Source organism: Prionailurus viverrinus, chromosome B1 (assembly GCF_022837055.1).
Source record: "Prionailurus viverrinus isolate Anna chromosome B1, UM_Priviv_1.0, whole genome shotgun sequence".
Lineage (NCBI taxonomy): Eukaryota > Metazoa > Chordata > Mammalia > Carnivora > Felidae > Prionailurus > Prionailurus viverrinus.
In genome coordinates, this window is record NC_062564.1 from 13,993,103 (window position 1) to 14,018,968 (window position 25,866).

The 25,866-nt window shown below is 42.5% G+C and overlaps 1 protein-coding gene across 1 annotated transcript in view; it reads left to right on the plus strand.

Annotated features, from left to right (window-relative positions):
- Positions 1-25,866, plus strand: part of TENM3 (teneurin transmembrane protein 3) — a 451,388-nt gene that overhangs the window by 396,411 nt on the left and 29,111 nt on the right. The window contains exons 18-21 of the mRNA XM_047856975.1: positions 1,128-1,377; positions 10,786-11,018; positions 12,102-12,256; positions 13,252-14,126. Coding sequence (XP_047712931.1) covers positions 1,128-1,377; positions 10,786-11,018; positions 12,102-12,256; positions 13,252-14,126 — 1,513 coding nt within the window. The remainder of the gene's footprint in view (positions 1-1,127; positions 1,378-10,785; positions 11,019-12,101; positions 12,257-13,251; positions 14,127-25,866) is intronic.

The following is a 25,866-nucleotide window of genomic DNA, read 5'->3' on the forward strand; positions in this document are numbered from 1 at the left end:
TAGAGAACGTTCAATAAATATATAATATGTGCAACTTCCAAAGTCAAAATAGCAGGTGGTTTATACAGATAATAACACACTGAGAAGCGTCATGAAATATGTATGGAGTGATAACAGCTGACCGTCCAGTATACATCAGACCAAAATGAAACCATTGATCTGATCTATATATAATAATGGTAAAGGAATAAGACAAGAATCTCAACTCAAATCTAGTTTCTAACTATGAAAATGTTTAATATTCCTTCGGGATTTTGTCTCAGATTTTCATTGAAGACCATGATGGAGCAGACTGGCGTTTTGTCTTCTTAAAATTGTTGGCACTTTCATGCCTTAAAGCAGAATTCTCTTTAAATAATAAATTGCCTCTCCGTAATAGTTTCGTTACCTTTGGAATTTTGAATTACTGCATGTGTGGGCATGCTCATGTCAGATCAGAGAATAACCAAGAATGTTCTTCGGTAGCGTAGCAGTATATAGGAGGTCTAATATATGCTTTCTAACTCTATTGTCTATAAAGTATGTTTAACTCTTTCAAAATCAGTGATCAACTCGGAAGAAATTCATATTTGTGGCACACAGTTTTTATTGGATTAATATATAATTTTTTTAACATCATTCGGCAGTTAGGCAAACTTGGTATTCCCTGAAGAACATTGTGTAGAGCATGGTTCCCAAACTTGGTTGCACATTAGGATTGTCTGGAGGGTTTTTTAAAAGGCTGCCCCCCAGACCAGTTAAATCGGAGTCTCTCGAGATGAGATCTGAGCATCAGTATTTTTTGTTAGCTCCCCAGTCCGTTCCAGTGTGCAACGACATTTGAGAAGCACCGATGTTGACATTTCGGGCTTTCCATTTTCCTAGTTGATCCCTTGTTTCTTTCACCAGCCCCTTCCTTACATTCGCAACAGATCGCGATTTTTGTATATATCCTTTGTATTTTGTCACACAATATTTTACACGAAGTGACTGAGTTCTTGTTTTGTTCTGTCCTCTGGAACTTTAAAGAAGAGTTTTCCCAGTCTGTATCTACAAAGCACTGAAGCACAGTTAACTCTAGAGTGGGCGTGGTTACATTGCATCTGTGTACTTTTTATCCCAAGAAAAATGCATTTTATGTCTTCTAGGTATACTGTACAAGGGAAATGGGGAGAACCAGTTTATCTCCCAACAGCCTCCGGTCGTCAGTAGCATCATGGGCAACGGCCGCAGGCGCAGCATCTCATGCCCGAGCTGCAATGGTCAAGCCGATGGCAATAAGCTATTGGCTCCAGTCGCGTTAGCTTGTGGGATCGATGGCAGTCTGTATGTAGGGGATTTCAACTACGTTCGCCGAATATTCCCTTCTGGAAACGTAACAAGCGTTTTGGAACTCAGGTATGTCTTTCCTTAATTGGGTTTTTTTTTTTTTTAAGATTTTATTTCTAAGTAATCTCTACACCCAATGTGGGGCTCAAACTTACAGCCCTGAGATCAAGAGTCGCATGCTCTACTGGCCGAACCAGCCAGGCACCCCTTTCATTTGGGATTTTAACCAAAGCTAAGCATGCCTTTATTTTTTTTTAAGTGTTTAATCTGATGTACCAGTGTATTATTTAAGTATACCTTCCCCATGTTTAAAATTCTCCTTAGAAAGAAGTTAGATTCTTGGTTAAAGTTGGGAAAAGCACGTATATACATACTATGCCCTATAAAAGAGCATAGACTATAAAGTCACCCAAGATATAAAATGTCTCACTGATTCCAGGGAATTTTATATGCTCTGATAGGATGGAACTATGATTTTCAAATCCCTTTAGAGTAACCTCATGGTATAGGTTGTTAGCCTTTTATTTCACACCTGTTGAAATTTAAGAGAGAAAGTATTTCCCTGCAGTATCAGAACATAATAGTAAATGAACTAAGGCGGTAACTTTCCAATAAGCAAGTTCACGAGTTGGGTTAACCCATTAGCTATAATACCAAGGGTGAAAGTAATAAATTGTTGCTTTGCGTTGTTCATTTAAGTGTGATGATGAAAATCATCCCATTCTGTAAATTATTTGCTAAGCCTTGGCCTACAAAATTCATTTCCAGTGTTATTTCTGCTTAAGTTGGGGATTTTCCATACAAATGATTAAAATCTCAGTATGCAACTCATTATTATCTTTTAGAAACTTTTTCTAACTGTGCTTTTTTTTCCCACCTTTTTTATCTGCTTCCACCAAGAAATAAAGATTTTAGACATAGGTAAGCATCTTGCTGAAAGGTTACTATCTATTTTCAAATGTCCTTTTTGCACTTTGATGTGACTCTCTGACGTTGTTTTCTAAGAATATTTCATCATGAGAGAGGAAACTCCGTATCACAGAACATCGAAGGAATTAAAACTACTTAAATGAGCCATTATCCTGCAGTATATTGTAAAGTATATTATGCAATATCATCTGAAAAGCTATTTTCAAATTGGTTAATAAAACTTGTCACAAAAAAATACCACAACGCACATCTCTGTGTAAGAAAAATACTTCTCAATTTCAGTTACCAGCTCACTTAATCTAAGCCCTATTCAACAGAACAAAATTCAAAGCACAGTAGACGTTCGGGCAAGTTTAGGTTGACCAATAATCAGGGCAGATCCCGGTTTATTGGGCTCAAAGCTTATTCAATTTGGGGGATTCTGTTTAAGAAAAAGAATCTCAAAATAGTTTACTTTGACAGAGTTTTACAAACATAAGATCATGTGTTGCCTGGGCCCTCGCTGGGCTTGGAAGGAACCCATACGAGAGAACCCTAACGCTTACGCTTTGTTAACTTTCTGGTAAATTCATCACTGTTGTAGTTTATATTTTCCCCAGCTAAGAGAGTTACTAGATTTGAGTTTTAAGAAGTAATGTTTTCACTGACATTCTTACGAAGGAAAAGACTTTCTTGAAAGCTAAGGAAGAGTATCAGCTCAGATGTTTTTCAAATTCTATTTGATGTGTACACTTAGCTAGAGAAGGTAAAAGCTTGTGCATGGACACTGTTGACTGAAAAACTCTCCCCAGGACAACAAAAAAGGAAAAAGACAATAGATTTTGAAGTAAAGCTCGCCAAAAAAAAAAAAGCAAGCCATGTTGGATGTGCCGCATCTAGCTTGGCCAATATAATATCTAATGAAATGGTACCAGCGGGAAAAAGAAGTGATAGTTCATGTGAGATCCTTGAGATGAATAAATCAACATAATCCCTTTAAACTGTGTTGTAGAGACTGACAAGTAGGCAATAAAAAACAAAGTTCTGCTGGAAGATGAGTAGCTGTTGAATATCAGTATGACCAGGCATGGTCCCACGACCTTTTCCCAAGATCCCCTTTTGATCGCGTGCTATCAGCTAATAGCCCGGTCGCAAGCTCAGATTAACACTGCATTTCTTCGGACTGCTGCACCCGCATATCTCTGCTATTACAAACCACGGCAGAATATCAAAATTTTTCTGGCCTTGGCTTCTTGGTAACTGGAGGAGAGAGGAAAGACACCAACTAAACGTGAAAATGCTGCAGGCGTTACAGAAAAAACTACCAAAGAGGCTACTTTTTAACAAACCAGCCTCTATCCCATGCCAGACACAGGGCCAGATATTTTATGTATTTATTGCAGATCCACACAGTAGTCCTTTAGGATTACAGATGGGGCCATTGAGGCTCAAGGAGGTTACTTTTCTTGCCTAAGAAACATAACTGAGGGATGGGGAGCAGAGATTGGAACCACTCTGAACAGTGTGCATTCCATGGCACCACCGAGCTAGTGTTGATGTGTCCAAATGGCTGGGATTCTGTGGGATAATTACCTAGGTATATAAAAAGCTAAATTTATTTCGCAGTCATTTGACAAATTACGTAGAGCCATAATCTCTTTCTCTGGAAGAAAAGAGGCGAGAGCTACATTATTAACGGTACTTTGTAATCTGAGCTCATTACGTACTAACTCATGGTGTTTGGCAGTGATACTCATTGTAATCCCTCTCTCATGATCCCCCTTCACCTTTCTCCTCTGTGTGTTATCCTGGCTAAATATGAGCTTCTGCATTTCCCTTATGGCCCTGCATGTAAAAGACACTGGGTTTTATATTCATCCTTGCTAAGTCGGTGTTGACTGATCACTCACCGTGTACTAGGCACTTGGACAAATAGTAATACAAGAAAATCCATACTCTCAGAAGTCACAGTCTAGTAGGGGAGACAGGATATGTATGTAACAGCCTAAGTGACATCCTCGGTATCATTCTTTGATGCTTCATCATATCCGTGGCTTGTACTGTGAGAGTAGTTCTGTTGAGGAAGAGATTACGGGGAGATACGGGTATGGTAAGGCAAAGTTCTCTGGAAGGTTGATATTTGACCTACATCTAAAAATGAAGTCTGTTTCAACAGAAAAACAGGAAGAAAGGAAGATAGTCACGAAGAAGTAATCTAGAACAAATGATGTTACTGGGGTTTATGAAAGGCATGAGTAAGACATGTTCTGAGAAGAATCCAATTTACCTGGGTGGCGCAGGGGATCCATGCTGGTAATAATGAGACATACAGGTAGAAAGCCAGGTTAGGGTCAGATTGCTTAGGGCCTTGAGTGCTCTGAGGAGTTACTCTTCTGTCCTACGGGACAACAGAGACAGTGGGAAACCATTTTCTGATCTTGAACAAGATGGCGCCATACTCCAATGGCCTTTGGGGAAGATGAATCTAATGTCAGTGTTTAGGATCAGTTAGAAAGCCGTTGCCTAAAACCATGAGATGCTAGGAACCTAAATTAGTATGGCTAGCAATGAAGGGAATCAACCCATAAAATAAAGAAAGGCAGAGAATGAACACACTGTATATGGGTGGTAAGGAAGAAGATGTAGAAAATATCCAAGGCCTTTGAGCCCAAGTCACTAATGAAATGACAAAAATAAGGATTCCATTTGTTTCATAATTAATCAATCAAAATTGGCTTCACAAAAGCAAGATATTTTGACTCACTGAACTACTCTATTTAGCTCAAAAAATTAAAACTCTTATCAGATACTTCTTTCCATTTGCTTACTAATGTCATCTTGCTCATCCTAGATGATAGGATCCTGCTGGCTTTCTCCTTATCCCCACTTTCATGGCTAACGTAACAGTCATGAAGCGCTTAGGAACAGATGATAGGAGGGGAAAGAAATTGTAAACTATGTCTAAAGACACAAAAATGAACAGTGTAGTCAGTTAACGATTCATGCATAAAAATGCATGCGTCTGGTCCTCTCACTATGTTTCCCACACTCATTAATTGGACTGATGGAGGAAATAATTAATAAAAATAGTGAATAACAAAATCAATGTAAAAAAACATAGGTTTCTTAATTTTAAAATTCAAAGTAACCCATCATACCAAATGTAATAATACTGCCAGGATATTATATCAAGTAAAAGTCTCTGGCTAGACTTTAATGAATGAATAGATATAAATACTACTCAATCAACATATTAAATTTTTTACATAAATGGAAGCTTCTGAAATTCTTAACATTTAAGTTTCTCTCGGCTCTGCTAAACATTTCCCCCCGTGACGTTTATAGTATTAGTTTGATAACAAACTCCTTTTGTAGGTAGTAAATTTTGGCTCATCCCTGTTCTAATTCTTTAAAATTCCACAATAAAGGGACTTAAATTAGTTAACTAATACCAGCCAAGAGGTAATGACACATGTAGGACTAAAAATCAACTTTGTGAATTTTATATTACCAATTAAAAGATCAAAGAAGGTGCCAATCACAGGTCTGTGAACTTGAATCAGTGAACGTTTAGATACAAAATTATAAAAGCTTGATTCAGCACTTCTTGACTTAATATGTAAAAATCAAACAGGCGCAGAAATACCACATCCCAAAGCCCTGCTTGCAATCATCTAAACAGTCTTAGTTGCCAGAAAAGAGGCATTTTATTGTTCTACATAAGTATAATTTATGCTTTTCTGTGTCCTAAAGGCTACGGCACAATTTCCAATAAAAAGATTAAAGTGCTAATGATCTCTGTTCTATAGCTTGTTCTTTGCAAATATTTCTCTAGTCTAAGAAGTTGCATTGTGACAAAATGAATAAGCAAATCCAGGCTGCGCGTCCATGGGATGGGACCATGGGGAGGTCGGCTTAGGGATTGTGGTGATCTAGGCAATGCAGCGCGAGTCATCAAGGTGCAATATACTAAAAGTGTCAACTTGCTTTGATTTTGCTGCTCTTAGTGAAAATCGTAATGTTATTTTCAGACTTTCTGAAATGAAAACCTTGGTCAGTTGTACAAGAAGGCCATTAAACCTCTCCTGGTGAACAGAGATTCCCTCAAACCATGCATTTGGGGGGTTTTTTAATGTCAGTTTATTTTTTCAGAGAGGGAGAGAGACAGAGACAGAGAGCATGAGTGGGGGAGGGGTAGAGAGAGACACACCCAGAATCTGAAGCCGGCTCCAGGCTCTGAGCTGTCAGCACAGAGCCCGACACAGGGCTCGAACCCATAGGCTGTGAGATCATGACCCGAGCCGAAGTCTGACGCTTAACCAACTGAGCCACCCCGGCGCCCCAAGCCATGCATTTTGTAAATCCTGCACTCCAGCTACCAGCAGCCAAGCGCACTCAGTCATCGTAGCCTTACGTTTCCACATGAGACGTATTACTGACCTGAAAACTCATCACCCAGTTGCACCCGCACACCAGCCTCTCCAGGGCTTTGGCGTTTCGGGAATCTGGAGCGCAAGTACTAACTCATTCTGTCAGAAAACTCTGCTTGTGTCAGGTGTCCTTGAACCCCAGACCCATCCCATGTATTGTTCAGAGCTTCTCTGCCTCCAGTCAACTGAAAGTTTCCAAGCTCACTTTTTCTTTTTCTTTTAGTGCTTTGGTCCTGCTCCCTCTCTTCCTTTGAAAGGGGCTGGGGTCCCAGAACCAGCTCTAATTTGCCACGCTAAGCTGCGCTGCAAAGAACTTCCCCAGTTCTCATTTCCTACCATTCTGTGGGGAATGTTTCCAGAAGTAAACTCTCTTCTCCAGGGCCACATACTCCTCCTCCACATTTGTTATTCTGGACAATGGAGCTGTGTGCAAAATTAGTGCTTTCATTTGGCAGACATTTTGAAAAACCGTCGACGTATGTTGCTTGATTTAGAAACTTCTGTGCCTTCAAAGAAGGAGTTGCTGTGGAACAGGAAATCCAAATATAAGCACCACTTTGGGCATTCTCTTATTACCGTCCCACTGGAATAAAGCTGATGTCAATAAAGGCAAAGCGTAGGACTTTAATGTCCATTATATTTGCACCAAGAAAACTTACGACCTGTAGCTCAAGGGGCCACCTCAAAAATCCGTTGTTTTATTCTCAGAACGAGGCACATCAAAACTCTGTATGATTTTTTTATATCATTCTTTGTCAGGATCCTAAAGTTCTTATTCTCCTTTATTGTAAACTCATGATTTATATAGTTAAAATGGCTCAGTATTAAAACTCTCCCTTGTACGCTATTAAATGAGAAAGGCAAGATATAGAACAGCATGATGGCTTTTGTGCAAAAATATGTGTGTGTCTATAAATAGGTTACCTCTTTTAGGGAGTATGCTTTTTAATCATGGAATATTGGAGATAAAAGGGGGTAAGGGAGAATCCCTCCACTAACCATTTTATATAGGTCTGGACAGTTTATAGTTATAAGTGGGTTAAGTGGACAGGGAGATCATGATCCAAGATTTGGGTTGTTTTTATACATCTTTGGATTGAAGAAATGAATTAAAATTCTTTATTTTTAAAGCCGTCTCCTAGAAGTTGCTCTTGAAGGAGTTTTCCGCAAATAGCCTTTGCAGCAGGTATTTTAGAAAAGACCTGTAAAGAGGGTGAAAAGGACTTCATGATTAAGTCCCACTATCCCAGGCTTCTGATAAAGGATGTCACTTAAATGAATAATTCTGCGTATTACCCTCCACTTGAAAAATTACTGAACGTTCCCATAACTCCTCTCGCTTTGAAAATTCAGAGGAACAATTGATTCTAGTACTTCAGCACTGAGACAAAAAGACCCTGGCATGGTCTCATGGATATGGTACCTTTCCACCCTTTGTACATGAAAAAGGAAGAGAGGCTTCTTGATATTATGTTCTTAAAAGTGACCTTGCAGCTCTATAAAGGTGTTTCATATGAATGCTTAGCTCCGACTGAATTTACATTGGATTGCATTATTCATTTACCTTTATCCTCATTACCCTGGAAACAATTCAAAGTGCATGTTTAAAGAAGGGTCTGCATTGTTTGAATAGTTTAGGATGTTCTAGCCTAACAGCACGACCAAGGAAACAAATTTGAACGTAGCCATTGTTTTTCTTCTTAACCTTTCCAGAAAGCTAGTCGTACTTTAGATAGCTAACGATAATCGTCGCACTCCTATACCGTGTAGAGTTACAAGTCAAAAGACACACTGCAACCCAAGAGGAGGCAGGACAGAAGCAGATATTAAGAACAGCTAATGCTTGTTGCATATGTATTACGTACTAGGCACTGTTCTAAGCATTTTATCTGTATTAGCTCATGTCACCCTCTCAGCATCCTATGAAATATGTATTATTATTATCACCTTTCCAGATAAGGAATCGGAGGCACAGACGAGTTAAATAACTTGCTCAAAGTCATGAGGTTTAGTGAGTGAGGAGGCTAGGATCCGGACCCAGGCAGTCTGGTCTAGAGGTCATGCTCATAGGTACACAACGGACAGGAAAATGTGTGTGTGTGTGTGTGTGTGTGTGTATTGTGTGTGTGTGTTCATAACTGGCTATATGACTAGGTCTAATCAGTGTATAATTGAGGAGATAGGAAAGAAAAGAGAAGTCTTTCCACAATGGTATTTCACAGTAGACCCAGTGTGATTGCGTTACGTTACAGTCACCAACCATATATCTAAAAGACCGGCTCCGTCAATATCAGGCTGTTCATAGGGGGGAAGAATCTCTTAAAATTACTCTGAAGATGATATTGATACGTAACTTTTCACTTCATTACAGAGTAATAAACTACCACATTAAGGAAGGCAGTACGTCTGTGCATTTGACATTTCAGGCATCGACTTAGAAAAGCGATACAATGACACTTCACATGGGAAGGGGTCCATAGCCCAGTGGTTCTGAAGCATCTTCGTCTCAAGTGACTTGTATCTCCCTGAATCCTTTGTTTCACTAGTCACCCTCTCACACTTATCACACACTCAATACCTCTTGCTCAAATATGTCTCTTGTCACCAAAAGATATGGAAGGGTAGAAAGGAGACCGAAACCTGGAGGTGGTCAAGCTTTCGCGAGTCTCGGTGTTTCCACGTGAATCCACTTAACAGCCAGAGGCTTCAGAGCTCCAGAGGGTCTCTACAGACGCCACGTGTGGCCAGCTCTGTGCCCACGTGGGCACCCGATGTAAGACACACTCGTGAAACCGAGAACTTGCTATTTTAGCAGTAGACTCTCTCACAGGAGCCCTGAAGTACACAGATTCACCACTTTCAAAGGAAGAGCGTTGAGTAGTGAGAACACTACACCATTATTTAGAACAAATATTTTCATATAGTTAGATTTATACTACATCTTTTAGATATTCACATGTAAAACAAATGGAAACAAGTATAAAAGTGTGGGCGGGGAGAGAAGAAAAGAGAGAGAGAGAATGAGAATAAATTGGTAAAACGCTAAGTTTGTCGTGAAGATAATGTAGAATCCAGTGGATTCTTGCCTGTCAACATCTTTGTCGCAACACTGGAATGTTTGTTTCCAGAAGGCAATATTTGCGCGTGGTACAAAATCCCATTAATCCTAAGAATGTGATGTTGAGTGTTCATAAGGAGATGAGTGAACTTTTTAATTCCAACTAAGGGTCCTAATTTGTCCATTGCTTGGTAATGTCGGTCTTCCCATTTGTCACAGGTAACGGGAGGTAGGATAGTTTACGTTTGAGCTACTTTCTACGTGTCACAGTGAGGCAGTATGTTTTGTGAACAAACGCCTACCTCTCACCAAATCCGCAGAGCGGTCTTCAGGCAGCTTCATTTACAACTTTTGAAGTAAAACTTGACAGAACTACCCTTCTGGCTCACTGCATGAGGCCGGCAGCTGAGACAGCCTCGTACACGTGCATGACCTCCTTTTAGTACGTAACCCTGTTGCTCAAGACAAACACTGTAACTGCATCAGATCGCCCTCCTGGATTATGATAGAGCAACGAAGACAGACCCGATGGTGCATTTTGTCAGGGGCAGGCGTTCATGGGATTTGGATTTGTAGCAAAACAGGAGAATTCCCTCTGAGGAGGTGCAAGGGACATGAGTAGTATGTCACACCTCACCGGGGTCTGATAGAGACACCCTCCCCCTGGAACAAACTTTATGTCGATCACGCAAGAGCAATTTATTAATGGCTTTTCATTGATCCAAAAGGACTTAGAGAACTTGCTTCTTTGTTTTAGGCCAGAAGCGTATTGCCTTCTAAAGGGAGTTATTTTCCAAGATGGCTGTTTTAATAAGTTTAGTAAACTAAATCCTCAGCCACCAGCAAAGAAAGAAAGCAATCCTTTTAGAGCTTGCCTCCCATTCTTTTCCGCCATTCTTTGAAGTCGTTAGTAAATGTGCTGTTCGTTTTCCAGTCTTTAATAATGGATTTCAGTTTATAATCAGTTTCCCATGATCTGTTTTATTTTGCCTTTCATTACGCACCCCCCCACCCCCCCCCTCACCCCCGTGGATTAGGAGTAACTGCCTCGCGATGTTTACGTGTGATCCTTTTTTACAGCAGCAACCCAGCTCATAGATACTACCTCGCGACCGATCCCGTCACAGGAAATCTGTATGTTTCTGACACTAACACCCGCAGAATTTATCGCCCAAAGTCACTGACGGGTACAAAAGATTTGACTAAAAATGCTGAAGTGGTTGCAGGGACGGGGGAGCAGTGCCTTCCATTTGATGAAGCCAGATGTGGAGATGGAGGGAAGGCTGTGGAGGCGACACTCATGAGTCCCAAAGGTACTGGCATTTATCAATTTGAGGATTTCTTTTTATTAAAAAAAAAAAAAAAAAAAGATACAAAACCCAGTTAGTGCCTGATTGTGTTTAATGCTGAGTCTAACATTTTACCCTCCACTGTGTTCTAGAAAGCTGTTTCACATCTAGTGTTTTTAAAAGCCATTTGGCGTGAAACTGCTAGAATCCTAAGTTGATTTTACAGCAAATACTGGGTTCTTGGCATTTTTTTATCATACCATTTTTTCACCTTTTCAAAGAATAAAGCAACTAGCCCGTATTATTCAGGTCACATCCTGTTAAACTTCAAGGAAGTGTCCAGATTCTTTTCATTGTCCTGGAATGTCTTTGTCATGAATGAGTCCCGGGCCTCTTTAAAAACCATCACTAAGCAACCGTATTAGTCCTCACCCAGTTTGGAGCTATTAAACTTTTGTTTCTATGCCATGGGAAAAAATGCTTGCTGTGAGGAATTTCTAGAGGTGACAAGGGCTAAAATTCTGTGTGACAAAGGTTTCTAGCTTTTAAACCAGTTGGGACTGACTCCTTGCTCACGCACTATCCCCTTCATTACAATGTTTTTTGGTTTAAGACTTTTTTTTTTTTCCATTATAGCTAGCAACTATTCTGTGAACGAGGACTGGAAAAAAAGCATTTGTTGTACTGAATTATTCATAATAGCAAATTTCATTGTAACAAGGTCAACAGAACGCTAACCTTGGCTTAGATCTATTTTTGTTAGAATATAGTTACTCTAAGTTCCGAGTAACAGAATCTGACCTCTTTCTATCATTGATAGTCAACAACAGTATACAGATGTTATAATTTTACAGTTAAAACTCAGGTACAGCCTGTATGATTCGTACACTAAGTGGGGATTCTTACCGATTTGGGTTATTTATTACGTTTTATGTTGATTTGTGTCAGAAATGCCTCTGTTGGGTTTTTCCTAATGTAATTACAATCTGCAGTCTTACCTGCTACCTACCACCCATGTTATCCCCGGGGTTGAACATTGAATTTAATGATGGGCCTAAAAATAAATCACGTTTGAAAAATTGGTAACACTTACTTCTCTTGGAAAAGGAATGGCAATTGATAAGAACGGATTAATCTACTTTGTTGATGGAACCATGATCAGAAAAGTTGATCAAAACGGGATCATATCAACTCTCCTGGGCTCTAACGATCTGACTTCAGCCAGACCCTTAACTTGTGACACCAGCATGCACATCAGCCAGGTAGTTAAAATCTCAAGCTGCATTGTGTGTTTTTCTTCTAAGTGTCTTGATTTACCAGGTCAGTAGACTGTGACGGCCCCATATTAAACTGGATATATCGGGTGTGGTGTTAGTTGTAACAAAGCTGTTCCGTTGAAGTGTATCTCAGGAGCTAATAAAAAGTTATTTTGGGGGTGCCTGGGTGGCTCAGTCAGTTAAGCATCCAACTCTTGGTTTCTGCTCAGGTCATGATCTCACAGTTCCGTGAGTTCGAGCCCCACCTCAGGCTCCGTGCTGATAGCGTGGAGCCCGCTTGGGATTCTCTCTCTCCCTCTCTGCCCCTTCCCTGCTCACCCTGTCTCTCTCTCAAAAATAAATAAATAAACTTAAAAAAAAAAAGTTATTTTCTTCCGTAGTTCTGCATTTGATGAATTCAGTGAGATTACAAACAATTAGCACTAAGCAGTGCTAAAGCATTTGTAATAAAATACCAGTAGAGTAGCAGCAGGCAGATATCCCAAAAAGAACAAAACAGCTTAAACCTCTAATCTTCTGATTGCATGAGCTCTTCAAGTAGTAGAGAGAACCCACTGTGATTAGTCCCAAGGGACTTCTATTTAGCATTAGGGACTTAACTGTTGGCCTGATTGAAAACACAATAAAACACTCACGTATTCATAACCTAGAAAGCCTCGACGTGTGGTGGGTGTTACCGCTAAAGGAGCATATGTGTTCATATATCATTGATGCCTGTTAACTCACTGCTTAGAGGTTCATTTGCTCTTTGGCTATGACTTGCAAATCCTTCAGCAAGCGGCGTTTTTCACTAACGTGCGATTTCCCGCATTTGTCTCCACTCCAGATTTTTAAGTTTATTTTACAGTAGCTCTTCAAAAAACAATTTTGAAACAGTTGATCAAATTAAGGGTGATTTCCTTGAATGGTCTAATTTACTCTTCTGGCAAACGAACTGCTGCGCAGTCACTGACTAACCAGACCTTTTCGTTTTCATTAAGGTACGTCTGGAATGGCCCACTGACCTCGCCATTAACCCCATGGATAACTCCATTTACGTCCTGGATAATAACGTGGTTCTGCAGATCACTGAGAATCGCCAAGTGCGCATTGCTGCGGGACGGCCCATGCACTGCCAGGTTCCAGGCGTGGAATACTCTGTGGGGAAGCACGCGGTTCAGACAACTCTGGAATCGGCGACCGCCATCGCGGTGTCGTACAGCGGGGTCCTGTACATTACTGAAACCGACGAGAAGAAGATTAACCGAATCCGGCAGGTCACCACAGACGGGGAGATCTCCCTGGTGGCGGGAATACCTTCAGAGTGTGACTGCAGAAACGACGCCAACTGTGACTGTTACCAGAGTGGAGATGGCTACGCCAAGGACGCCAAGCTCAGCGCGCCGTCCTCCCTGGCCGCTTCCCCGGATGGCACCCTGTATATCGCGGACCTGGGGAATATCCGGATCCGGGCCGTGTCCAAGAACAAGCCTTTCCTTAACTCCATGAACTTTTATGAAGTTGCCTCCCCAGCTGACCAGGAACTCTATATCTTTGACATCAATGGCACCCACCAGTATACTGTAAGTTTGGTCACTGGTGATTACCTGTACAATTTTAGCTACAGCAACGATAACGATATTACTGCTGTGACAGACAGCAATGGCAACACCCTCAGGATTAGACGGGACCCGAATCGGATGCCAGTTCGGGTGGTGTCTCCAGATAACCAAGTGATATGGTTGACGATAGGAACCAATGGATGTTTGAAAAGCATGACTGCCCAAGGGCTAGAATTGGTTTTGTTTACGTACCATGGCAACAGTGGCCTGTTAGCCACAAAAAGTGATGAAACTGGATGGACAACGTTTTTTGAGTAAGTATATCCACATTCTGCTCTGATTATAAAGTGCTGTGATACGGTGAATAGACTCTAAAAAATGTACGTTCTGAAGGGCAGGTGGGATCCAAGTTTTGGGGGCCCTGGAGCTTCTGTAATTTTTGGATTCCCCCCCCCCCCCCGCTGAAAAATACAAAATTAGACTCAGGGCCTTGGGAGGGACCCACACAATGAAAAGTTCTGAGGCTTCCATGTCATTGGCATCGTGGTCAATGCCTCTACTTAAGGGTTAACATTTTGCTTCATACGCACCTAGTATATTAGCAGCAGACATTTGGAGAAATATCCTACAGTTTTGGTTTTACGCATAAACCCTCCGGGTCTACATTTGCCCAGGTGATAAAGCTGATTATGTTGGGAGCCGTCACCGATGAACTTCAAAAACATTTACAATGACGGGGACGCCTGGGTGGCTCGGTCGGTTAAGCGTCTGACTTCGGCTCGGGTCGTGATCTTACGACTCATGGGTTCAAGCCCCGCGTCAGGCTCTGTGCTGCCAGCCTGGAGCCTGCTTGGGATTCTGTGCCTCCCTCTCTCTCTCCACCCCTCCCCCGCTCGTGCTCGCGCTCTCTCTCTCTCTCTCTCTCTCTCTCTCTCAAAAATAAATAAGCATTAAAGAAAATCTTTGTAAACATTTACAATGAAGCTGGCTGTTTATGTCAGTGCTACAAATGCCATTCTTACCAAATAGAAAGCCTTCGCTTTTTGTAAGCGGTTACTGGAAATTTAAACTGCACTTAAAAGGACCTTCCCACGAAATGCAAATCAGCAAGTGCCGTCACTGCGGAAGCAGATGAAAAAGTATGAGGTTCAGGCTGCCAGCATATTCTACTATGTGGAGTAGTGGTCCAGGCAATGTGCCGTGTGAACGGTCCCATTTTGTGAGGTCAGTCAGAATGAAATGAGAATCAGCCATTGTATATTTTATGGGATATGTACTTTGCAGCGAACGCAGATGTAAAATCATTTTCGATTACTGTTCACTTCACTAACGTCGCACAAACCGTAAGGGGAAATTAGATGGCATGTTGACAAATGCAGAATAGTCCTTGAGATGAATATTGAGCTCCTTAGTGTGATTTTTGCAATGATACGAGAAGGCGAAAGTATTTTCTGTAGGAGCACACCTCTACAATTATAATACAAGTCAGTAGAAAAAGAAAACGATCCAATATACAAATATTCTTTCCGTACAACTTTTCTGGAACGGATCTTCTCCATAAAGCTGAGTTCTCCTGTAGCTTGAATTGCTTTTCTTTTTTGACAGGTTCCCTTTTAATAAAATGAATGTTACCCAGCAGCATGATTTTGTCAGAGGAACAAACCTTTTCAATTGAATTACATTAAAATTCTGTTCTTAGCATTCCTGTTGCTCATTTTAGGATCGCAATAGGAAAGGAATAAATTGGAAGTTAATGGAAAGCGCTTCCTTTGCACCGTGTTCAAAGCGATAGCGGGCTGTATTGCCAAAGAGGCAAAAAAGAGTCCAGGAAGAGTGCTACCATCAGATGAGACTGGGCAGGAGAGCTGCTCTGATTATAAGACCTTCAGGAAATGATGGTGCCATTGGGAGGGTTTCAGTTTAGTTAAAAGCCGGGGAGAAAAAAAAATAGAGAATTAAGTTTTCAGTCCAGTCTGGGACTCAGGCTCTGCTCTGCGGGCCGCTTTTGAGTGTGTCCTTATTTGTTCCCGGGAATTGACATTGCATAGAAGTTCATCGTGTGGGTTACTGCTGACACATGAACTTCCTACAGCAGATAACTGTGGTTTACTTAGGACCCGCAAATGGATTTTAATCAACTTTGGAAAATTAGACAAAGGGATACGCTCCATTGGCGGAGTTGATCTGGATTAGTAAAAACAAATTTGGGATTTTTTCACCTTTTTTTTTTTTAAAAGAAAGGATGGTGCGTGCAAAGAGGGCACATTTCTCTAATAACGGATATGCAAACTTCGAACATCAAACTTTAGTTAAGAATCAGCACAGCAGCTAAAGTAGAGGTTGAGTTGGCAAGCCAATCTCGTGACTATAAGGGGCAAGCGTGGTTTTAAAGAACAGACGTTTGGAATACCTGGGTGGCTTAGTCCGTTAAGCGTCTGACTTCAGCTCAGGTCATGATCTCACGGTTTGTGGGTTCGAGCCCTACGTCAGGCTCGCTGTTGTCAGCAGAGAACCGACTTGGGATCTTCTGTCCCCCTCTCTCTATGCCCCTCCCCCCTCTCAAAAATAACTAAACATTTTTGGGGCGCCTGGGTGGCGCAGTCGGTTAAGCGTCCGACTTCAGCCAGGTCACGATCTCGCGGTCCGGGAGTTCGAGCCCCGCGTCGGGCTCTGGGCTGATGGCTCAGAGCCTGGAGCCTGTTTCCGATTCTGTGTCTCCCTCTCTCTCTGCCCCTCCCCCGTTCATGCTCTGTCTCTCTCTGTCCCAAAAATAAATAAATAAACGTTGAAAAAAAATTTTTTTTAATTAAAAAAAAAATAACTAAACATTTTTAAAAACAGAAAAGCAAAAAAATAAAGAATAAAAGTTTGTAATTAACGTAAATACCTCACAATCATTCCTTCCCTAATACAAATTCATCACATATCATATTTAAAGTATAACTATTAAATCCTATCTAAATAAGCTAGGGCAACTAATACGAAAAGCATTATTAAAATATTTTACCAAATATAAACCTTATAATCATGTATCTATATGTACATAAATATACACACACGTATGTTTTGTATAATTTAAAAATACAGTAGTTTAATAAACCCATGCTTCAAAAAATTTTTTTCTAATAAAATTAACAGAAATACCACTTTCTAAAACCCACGTTTTTATTACTTTTTCTCTACATGTCTGCAGCCAAGGCATAACTAACAACTGCCTAAGAAACATAGGGCACTTAACCTACGTAACTGGGAATTATCATGTCAGAATAACAAGCGATCCTTTATTTTTTTCTTTCTGTACATTTTTATACTTTGGCTGTGAAAGAGCAAGGGCCCATCTCTTCTAAGCTTCAGAAACTTTAAAACACATTCAAAAGTAAGTGCATGAAAGAAGGGACAGGAGGGTCCTTACCAAACAGCCCCTCCCATAGTGATCTCTGTTCTGACAAGCACATCCTGTCTGCGAAAGTGTGTAGCTCCTGACAGGTAAACTTAGCCCTGATCCCTGCTCATCAGAGCCTTGACCAGAGGTTCTGCTTATTACGCTGTGATTTGGACATGTGCCTGGGTGGAGGTGCTGGGGACAGCAGGGGGCTCTGAATCCCCCGCCCCGACTTCCTTTGTGGTTGCTGTTATTGGAGAGCTGACACACCCCCACAATACCAGGAATATCTGTAATATTCCCCTTCAGATTTTCGCAATACTCTGTGTCTAATTTAGACTTAGAAGAATGTTTGGTAATTTCATAAAGAGGGGATGTGGGAGGCTTGACAACGGTCAGACTGGGTTCTATGAAAACCACAAGGAGATTGGGCAGCGGGAGGGGAGGAATCACCATTCCCAGTTGAGAAACACCTGTTTACTATGACATTCATGACACCAGTGCCTAGAGTTGACACAGGCTTTATAGACATCTTTCTGCACAAAGATCGCACAAAGAGAAATTAAACTTTTTAGCCCAGATTCCCAGTCGTACGTGTCCAGCTTTCTATCTAGCCTAGTGCCTTAAAAGCCTTGAGATTAAAAGCTTTAGAGGATAGAAACAGATGGCAGAGACCCAGAATCAATAAATTTGCCTCGTGATAAAAATACAGTCACTATAGTTTCTACCAAAGAAATTTTAGAAGACCGTTAGCTCAATTACTTACCTTATATGTTTTAATTGTATTACTCGTCTCTTAGTACCAACTTTAGTTTACCATTAATGTGCCACAGTTGCTAGGAATACAGAATAAAATGTGAAAGTATTTCATAAGATGCACGCTAATTGTGGCTCCCGTGACTCCTGGAACGCATACAGAATTCTTCCAGTAAATACTTGTTGGTGGAAGGAATAGAGAGATAAACCAAAGATGTAGACAAGTTAATATTATTTATAGAGAAGAGCCTCATAGAACCCATACCTGGCTCTTGTCCAGGCTCCATTGAAAGAGTACCATATAAGTTCTGCTGTCTTGCTTTCTGAAGTGTTTTGCCGATAACTGATGCTGAAAATATTGACTAATCTCATTCTTCGTTGCTTATATTTTTAAATATAGTTACCCAATAGTACATGCTTACCCAGTTTCTCTTTGCTTTACAAAATGAGGACTTCCTCAGTTGGTGCTATGAGTAAAATAATTAACAAAAATAAATGACTTCATACTGATAGCACTTTCTTCTGAAATGTTGCGGTTAAGGAGTTAGCTGAGAGTCAAGACAGAAAACATGCCCCACGCAAGTGCCGTGGAAGCGTATTGTTATACCCGGAATCAGGAAGGATGACTGTAGGAAAAGAAATTGAGATTCCTATCAGTCGCCAGTAGAAGAGGCTGATGTTTTAGGGTACACAGATAGTTTCCCAAGTACAAGAGCCTTCATTTCAAAACCTAGAGATAGCATTTTCTCCGTAGCAGCGGGTGCTGTCTGCGTTACTTGCAATGATTGTGTCCCCATTGGGGTTTGTTAGAGGTGTGGCCAGTCTTCTTAGACATGGTCCTGGACGGAATGATAGGAAGTCCACAGCGGGTAGCACAGGGTTTGTAACTCAGCTTTGAAATCTTTGAGTTAGATTAATATGCTTCATGAACTGAGTAACTACCTATTACCGATTGAATAAGCCATCTCGTCCAAGACCTCCTCTCACATTGACTTGGCAGGCAGTACAAAGGATATCCGACTAGCTAATGGGGTCCCTTGTGTGAGGACAGTGTGATCAGACTCGTTACTCCCTTCGCTTAGTATTAGGGGACCGTTTCGTGCTGGTCTTTGTACCATTTGAAAACAATTATCACATGTTAGGAGTCCTTAGCTAGAATAATTTCAGGGTGGCCAAAAAAAGATCTCACCGGCTAGTTCAGACCCAAAGTGAAACTACAGTTCTTACAGGCGAATGCACACAAAAGCAAATCCAGTATATTGAATGGGGCGATAGAATAAATTATTTGATAGTTGAGGGCATTTTACAGTTCTCCGGTTGCTTACCCCCATAAAATACAAACTGTTTGACCACATCTTTCTGAAGCTCTTCTGTCTGGCTAAAGAAGAGGTTTTTTAGAAAAAAAAAAAAATGCTACGAGTTCTAACTGATATGAACAGACACACCACCAGGCTGGTGGCAGTTTTTCTATCTTGGGACTCTGGGTATTTAGAGCTTTCTATTTGTGGAGCTGACTCTACGATCTTTTGTGAGCTATATTCAGATTTACAGAGTAAATAAACGGGTTTCAGCTTTTGCACGTTTATGTAGGTATCTATGGGTCTCTAGCTTCTCATTTGGGTGTTTTATTGTCCCTCATTCAAGCTTAGCAATTTCAGAATGAGCTTCTGAACCATTTCTTTATAATGAACTTAACTCTGTGCCCGTGGCAAACCCATGACTCCCACTGACATCAGTTCTGATACTCGGGGACAGTATCAAAGAGAGGGTCTCAGAGGAGGAAAGACAGGCAGTGTAAAGAGGGGCTGTGCTAAGACCCAAACCAGTGCACAGAAAATGCAGGTAATTTGGGAAACTCAGTGACAGTGACTCCAAATGAGACACGACTTGTCCGTTCCCGGTGACACTGAATCGTCTCAATAGCCTGACATCTGTGTGCCATGTTGTGTTCTCCTTATGTGTGTTTTACTGCAGCCGCCTGTGATGTCAGGAAAACGGTGCAGGCATCTTCTGCAGGACAAAACTAAGAGGAGAAATAGGCTTTGTTCTGATAGGCAGCTGACATCCAAGCCTGAAAACTCAAACACCGAAGCCATGTTTTATTGCCTTGTTTTGTTTTGTCTGCCAAAAATGGCGTTGGAAACTTACTTTTTTTTTTTTTTTTTTTTTTTTTTTAGTTTTTCTCTTAACTCCAGTTAGTTAACACACAGTGTGATAATTAGTTTCAGGTGTACCATACAGTGACTCAACGCTTCCATACATCCCCCGGTGCTCATCGTGACAAGTGCCTCCTGAATCCCCATCGCCTGTTGCCCCCATCCCGACCACACCACCCACCTCCCGTCTGGTCCCCACCAGTGTGTCCTCTTCTTCCTGCCTTCATGGAGGAGAGCATCTGAGACATTAAGAATGATTTTTAAGTGATTTTTACCTGCGGGATCACTTAAAATCATGGGGAAAAGCTACGGTTGATTTCCGTTTTTGCGATTTTGTTTAACTGTTCGATGATTTTGCTTTAAATTTTGAAGCAGAATGTGTATTCCCAGAGACCATTAGTGAAAACGAAAGAAAACAGAAGGGTGTGGACAGTTGAATAAAGTGGCCCTTGTATATTTCAGACATTAACCTGACAGATTCCACTAAGATTCTACTTTTATTCCTACTTGATTTAATGCAATTTTCTTGCACAGTCTAGTTTTAAGATACAGTTAGTCCTGTCTAGATTTGAAAGGGGAAAGGGAAATGGGGAAATTGTAGGTGATTCATATCACTTGAAAAAAAAATCCAGAGAAAATAAAAACAGGTTTTCTCATTATATCTCGGTATAAAATGTAAAATTTTATAAAATGTAAAATTTCTCAGATTTTTCCCAGTATAATTCACATTGTATCAATAGTCGTGAGGCTACATTAACCCCCTCCGTGGGTTCCATTTAGCAAATTAATGTTCTAGATGTGCTGAATGGCTCCATAATGGTTCAACAGTGAGTAAATGTAGCTTTCAAAAGTGTTGAGTTCCCTCCTTAAACTAATTATGTGACTGTCTAAATCTGATCGTTTCATATCTGCACACATCCACAACTCCTCTTACACAGTGATTATCCAATGATTTACTCTAAGACGGAGGTACAGCCGCCAACCACTTTTAAAGGCTCATTTGATAACAGGACAAGCGATTGCACACCGACAACCAGTGACAGGGAACTTCGTGTTTTTTTAACAAGCACAGAAACTGAAGATCCCCGGTTGGGTATTTTCCAGAGACTATCCTGTATCTCTGGCTCGTCCATGATATCAAAATTAAATCAGCGTTAGCAGCCCTCACTCCTCGCTACCCTCGTGCCCCAGCCTCCCAGAGAAAGCCCCTCGCCTATATTCCAGGGGTCTGGAATGTTTTTGGAATGTCTTGAGGCTGGAGTGCAGAACTAATGTGGGGAACTCTCTCCCGGGTAGGGGAAGGCAGTGTGCGAAGAAGATGAGATGATTGGGGTACCATCCCCATACTTCAGCTCACCCAGCACCTCAGTTAGTACCCTGCCATCCATCACTACACACACACACTTCCAAACAGACTTCTCAGACCTCGATTCATCCCACAGTTTGGTAAATCTGCAGTTTGTAAAGTGAGACCTCCCCACTTCAAAAAAAAAAAAAAATATATATATATACACATATGTATATGTATATATATAAAATACACACACACACACACACACACACACACATCTATACTGTGAGAATTGTTAATGTAAAGGAAATACCACTTCTAGTCTCTGGCTAAAAACTAGGTTTTGTTCTGTTTAAACCTATTTTCAGAATTTAAGTCTTCTATGGGTTAAGATTTTTTTTTTCCCCCGTCTCTGGGAAAATGAAAAGTGGTATACAAAATTTTATGAAAGCTTTAATGAAAAGTGGTGTATCAAAAGCAAAAATGGAAAAAAAAAACCTTGTAGTTTGTCTGAAAGAATAGTTACTTTTTAAGTACTTAATAAATAGAAGGCAAGCATCAGTTAGCTGAAAGACTTGATTCTGTTTCCACCTCTGGGAAAGGAAAGAAGAAAGAACCAAATTCTAGTAAAGGCAAGGAAAGGCCACCCCAAGAGACTGGAAGAAAAGTTCTTTACTCGCAGATGACGTTTTGAAACTGGGTTAGAGTCAGAGTAACAAAAGAGATTCTGATTACAAGAGCATTCCCATCTGGGAGAGCAAAACGGCCAAGTGTCCAAAAGCATCAGACAACTCCCACGTGAATCAAGAAATAGGATGACCGAATCTTAAAATTCGAAGTCTTAGGGGCACCTGCTTGGCTCAGGGGGTCAGGCATCCGACTCTTGATCTCTGCCCTGTCAGCGCAGAGCCTTGGCATGGGGCTCAAGCCCACAAACTGCGAGATCGTGACCTGAGCCGAAGACGGACGCTTACCCGACTGAGCCAAATCGATGTTGCCACGATCGCCCGGTATTTGTTTGTTCGCTGGGCACCGTGCATTCAGAGGGAACGCAGCGTGGGCCGGGCACCAGCGTTGCACGCCCGGAGGGTGCAGAGCGGAAAGGCACGTTCGCCCCTCTCAAGGAGCTCAGGGTCCCCGGAGGGAGACAGAGAAGGGGTCGCTGTAAGGATGTTGAGCGCGAAGGTGGAGTGTCAGCCGCCCTGTGAGAATACAGAAGAGGACCATCCCCATCAGCTTGGGGACTGGGGACAGGCATAAGGCAAGAAGCAGCCCCCCGAGGGGGGGGGGGGGCACTCTTAAGCTTCATCTTAAAGATTATGAATGAAAGCTAGCAAAAAGAGCTGGAGTGTTCTAGGCCAGAGAAAGCATGCATTCAGGAGCAAACGTGGCAGCTTTTGGAAAGAACGTATAGCCCGTGGGGCGGGGGGGAAGAAGAGACCCAGGGAAATGGCAGCTCCACTCAGGTCAGGCTTGTAGTGACGTAGGGGGGGGGGGGGTGGGTAGACAGGGCTCTTGGAAAGGAGTTTAACAGGGAAGCAGTGTGATCAAGCTGGTGACAGTGTGAGGATGACGGAGGAGAAGGTAGGTGGGAGGCAGTCGATCTAGTTAAGAAATGAAGGCGGGGGCGGGGGGGCTAGGGGGGTGCGCCTGGGGGCTCCGTCGGGTAAGCGTCCGACTTCGGCTCAGGTCACGATCTCGCAGTGTGTGAGTTCGAGCCCCGCGTCAGGCTCTGTGCTGACCGCTCAGAGCCTTAAGCCTGCTTCGGGTTCTGTATCTCCCTCTCTCTCTGTCCCTCCCCGACGCATGCTCTTTCCCTCCTTCTCTTTCAAAAATAAATATTTAAATACGTAATTTAAAAAAAAAAAAAAAAAAGGAAAAGAAAGAAATGAAGGCCTGAACCAAGGCTGGGCACAGAACGTACAGGGAAGGGGGCTGACTCACCATTAGGAAATGAAACAGAGTTTGGTGACTGAATGCAGGGGACAGGGAGAAAGGGCCCCCCCGACTGAGCTGACTGGGTGGTAGGGGAACGCAGGGAAGAAGCAGGCCGGAGACAAGCGGTGAGTTCAGATCTGGAATTTCGAGGTGCGGTCTACAGCACGGGGTCCAAACACCTGCTCAGCACCGGGAGAAGCGAATTCTGGAGACGAGACGCGGGCACGGGCGTCCTGGGAAGAGCTGAAGGAGGTCACATGGGAAAGGAAGGTAGAAAGTCTGCTTATGAGGGGGCAGAGCGTGTGAGCGTGTGGATTTACAGACTCGATCTCCCTCGGCTTGGTGCCTCCGTTAATCCTTCGGGGTCCACTTTCCGCCACCAGATGCTCCTCCCTGAGATCCTGGAAACCTTCAAAGCTGAGCCTCCCCCTTGTGCATCCCAACCCTTTCTTTCGCCCTCCTGCTCCTGAACGACCCAAGTGGGACCATTCCTCTGCCTTCCCTAACTCCTCGCTCGCGTGGTCCTCGTTTTCTCTCAAAGCTTGTGAGTAGACGGCATGTTAGTCCACGTATTGTTTCATCCTAGATTCTGGATCCATCCAGTGCAGCTCTTGTTCTTCCTTCGGAGTCTTTTATGTTCACCTCCGTTTTCCAAGTTGTTGACGCCTCCTGGGTCCCTCCTGCCGCCATCTTCCCATTGTCTCTCCTGGGGGGCAGCGGAGGCTGCCTGGAAAGGCGCAGGACTTTGGAAACGAAAACTCTGCGTTCCCACACTGATTCTGTCCCATACTCCGAGCTGTGTGACTTTGGGTAAGTCCCAGCACCCCTCCACAGGCGCCCTCACCTGTGACGTGAAAGGCTTCGTAAAAATCCAACCATCGCCTCTGTTCCAAAAACTCTCTGATGCCGAAATTTCCCCCCAGCTTTTCACAGGGGCCCCTTCGAGGCTTATTCGGAAAGAAACATTTCAGAAGTTACCGGATCTCCTTTGTCACATTCCTGAGGCACGCTGCATTGCCATCACCCCTGGTATCTTGCGGATCATGCTGGTGTTAGCGATGGCAATTTGTAATAATAAGTAAACTTTTATCTTCCCCAGTGGGTTCCCTGCTGGTTTTTTAGCCTGTCCCAACCGACCATGCGTCTCCTTGTCATGCAAGACGCTGCCCTTTCCACAGTGGGCATCTGTGTTCGGCAGAACAAGTACCAAGACACAGAGGAAGACAAAAGACAAGCATGGGTTTGTCATCTGAACACTACCAAGCCCCGTGGAATAGTAGACCCGGGAGGATGGGGGCAGGCACAGTTCTTTCTTACAGATTCTCTGAAGCCCGAATTTCCCTTGGCATCAGCTATCTAGCAAGCCAAGACCTGCCCACGACCTGTTATCTAAACAAATGAGTTCTCCTTATATCAGCCTTCCTCAGTCAATAAATCTTTCAAACCCCAACTAATTCTGGAATGTCCTGACTTGGATGCCTTGGTCGCCAGGGGGAGGAACTTCACAGCTGGGCGTTATCTCCCTGTCACTTGTCCCTGATGTGGCCATGGCTGTGTAAGGAAAGAGGCACTGGGTCACTTTTCTTGAATTCGATCTTTGAGACTTTCGCCCTGTCTGTGACCGTCGATCGCTGGGCTCCGTGTTCGAAGAGAGGGCTGGACCCGAGGGGTGAGGAAGGAAAGACCCAGCAGGTCTCCGCCTCTCTGAACGCGCTCTCCGGGATGTTAGAACAAGAGCATAGTGGCTTGAGTTCACGGACTGCCGCCTTTTCTGGTTTTATGCAGCCAAGCACTGGTCCGAATTGGCCCCCATCAGCAAGACCTGTGAATGAGATTAAACTGCTGCGAAGAAATTTAAGTAAGTGTCAGCCACCTCCCCACCCCCTTGCAGTTGTCATCCTTGCTCATCAAGATCCTCTTAGCACGCGAGACAAAAATCATGCAAATTAATACTTTCTTGTGTCTGTCTTCTTTTGCATTTTCCCTGTCATTTTTGGTAATATGTAGGTAGCCGTCAACTCAGTCCCAGACAGACCCATGATTTTGGAGTCGGCTGATTGCCCTGCCTTCCTTGGTGATGGAAGCCTTTTACATTTTCTCTCCAGAACCTGATTTTTGAGGATTTCTTAATGGATAATATTGCTGTTGAATTCCAAGAAATTATGATTTATCTGTGAGATCATTGTTAGAACACATCGACCTCAGGTTCCTTTCTAGAATAGGTAAATGCAAATTCTTCTGATACCAGTGTTACTCGTCACAGCCTTGCTGTCACGATTCCCAGTCAGTCCACCATTAGAAGCTTAAATCAGGCTCTGCTCGGCTGTTCCCGCTGTTTGCGCACGCCCTTCGTCGGGAACGAGGATCCAGGAACGATTTGTGCGCGCCTTTGGTTACGATGGGGTTAGTAATTTTGTTCTACTTTACTACAATGACAGATGAGAGGTGGTTTCACATTAGCATCGTGGGGAAAAAAGCATTGCCATACCAGAGGGCGAGATTGAGGGGAATCGTTTGGGGTTTGCTGGCTG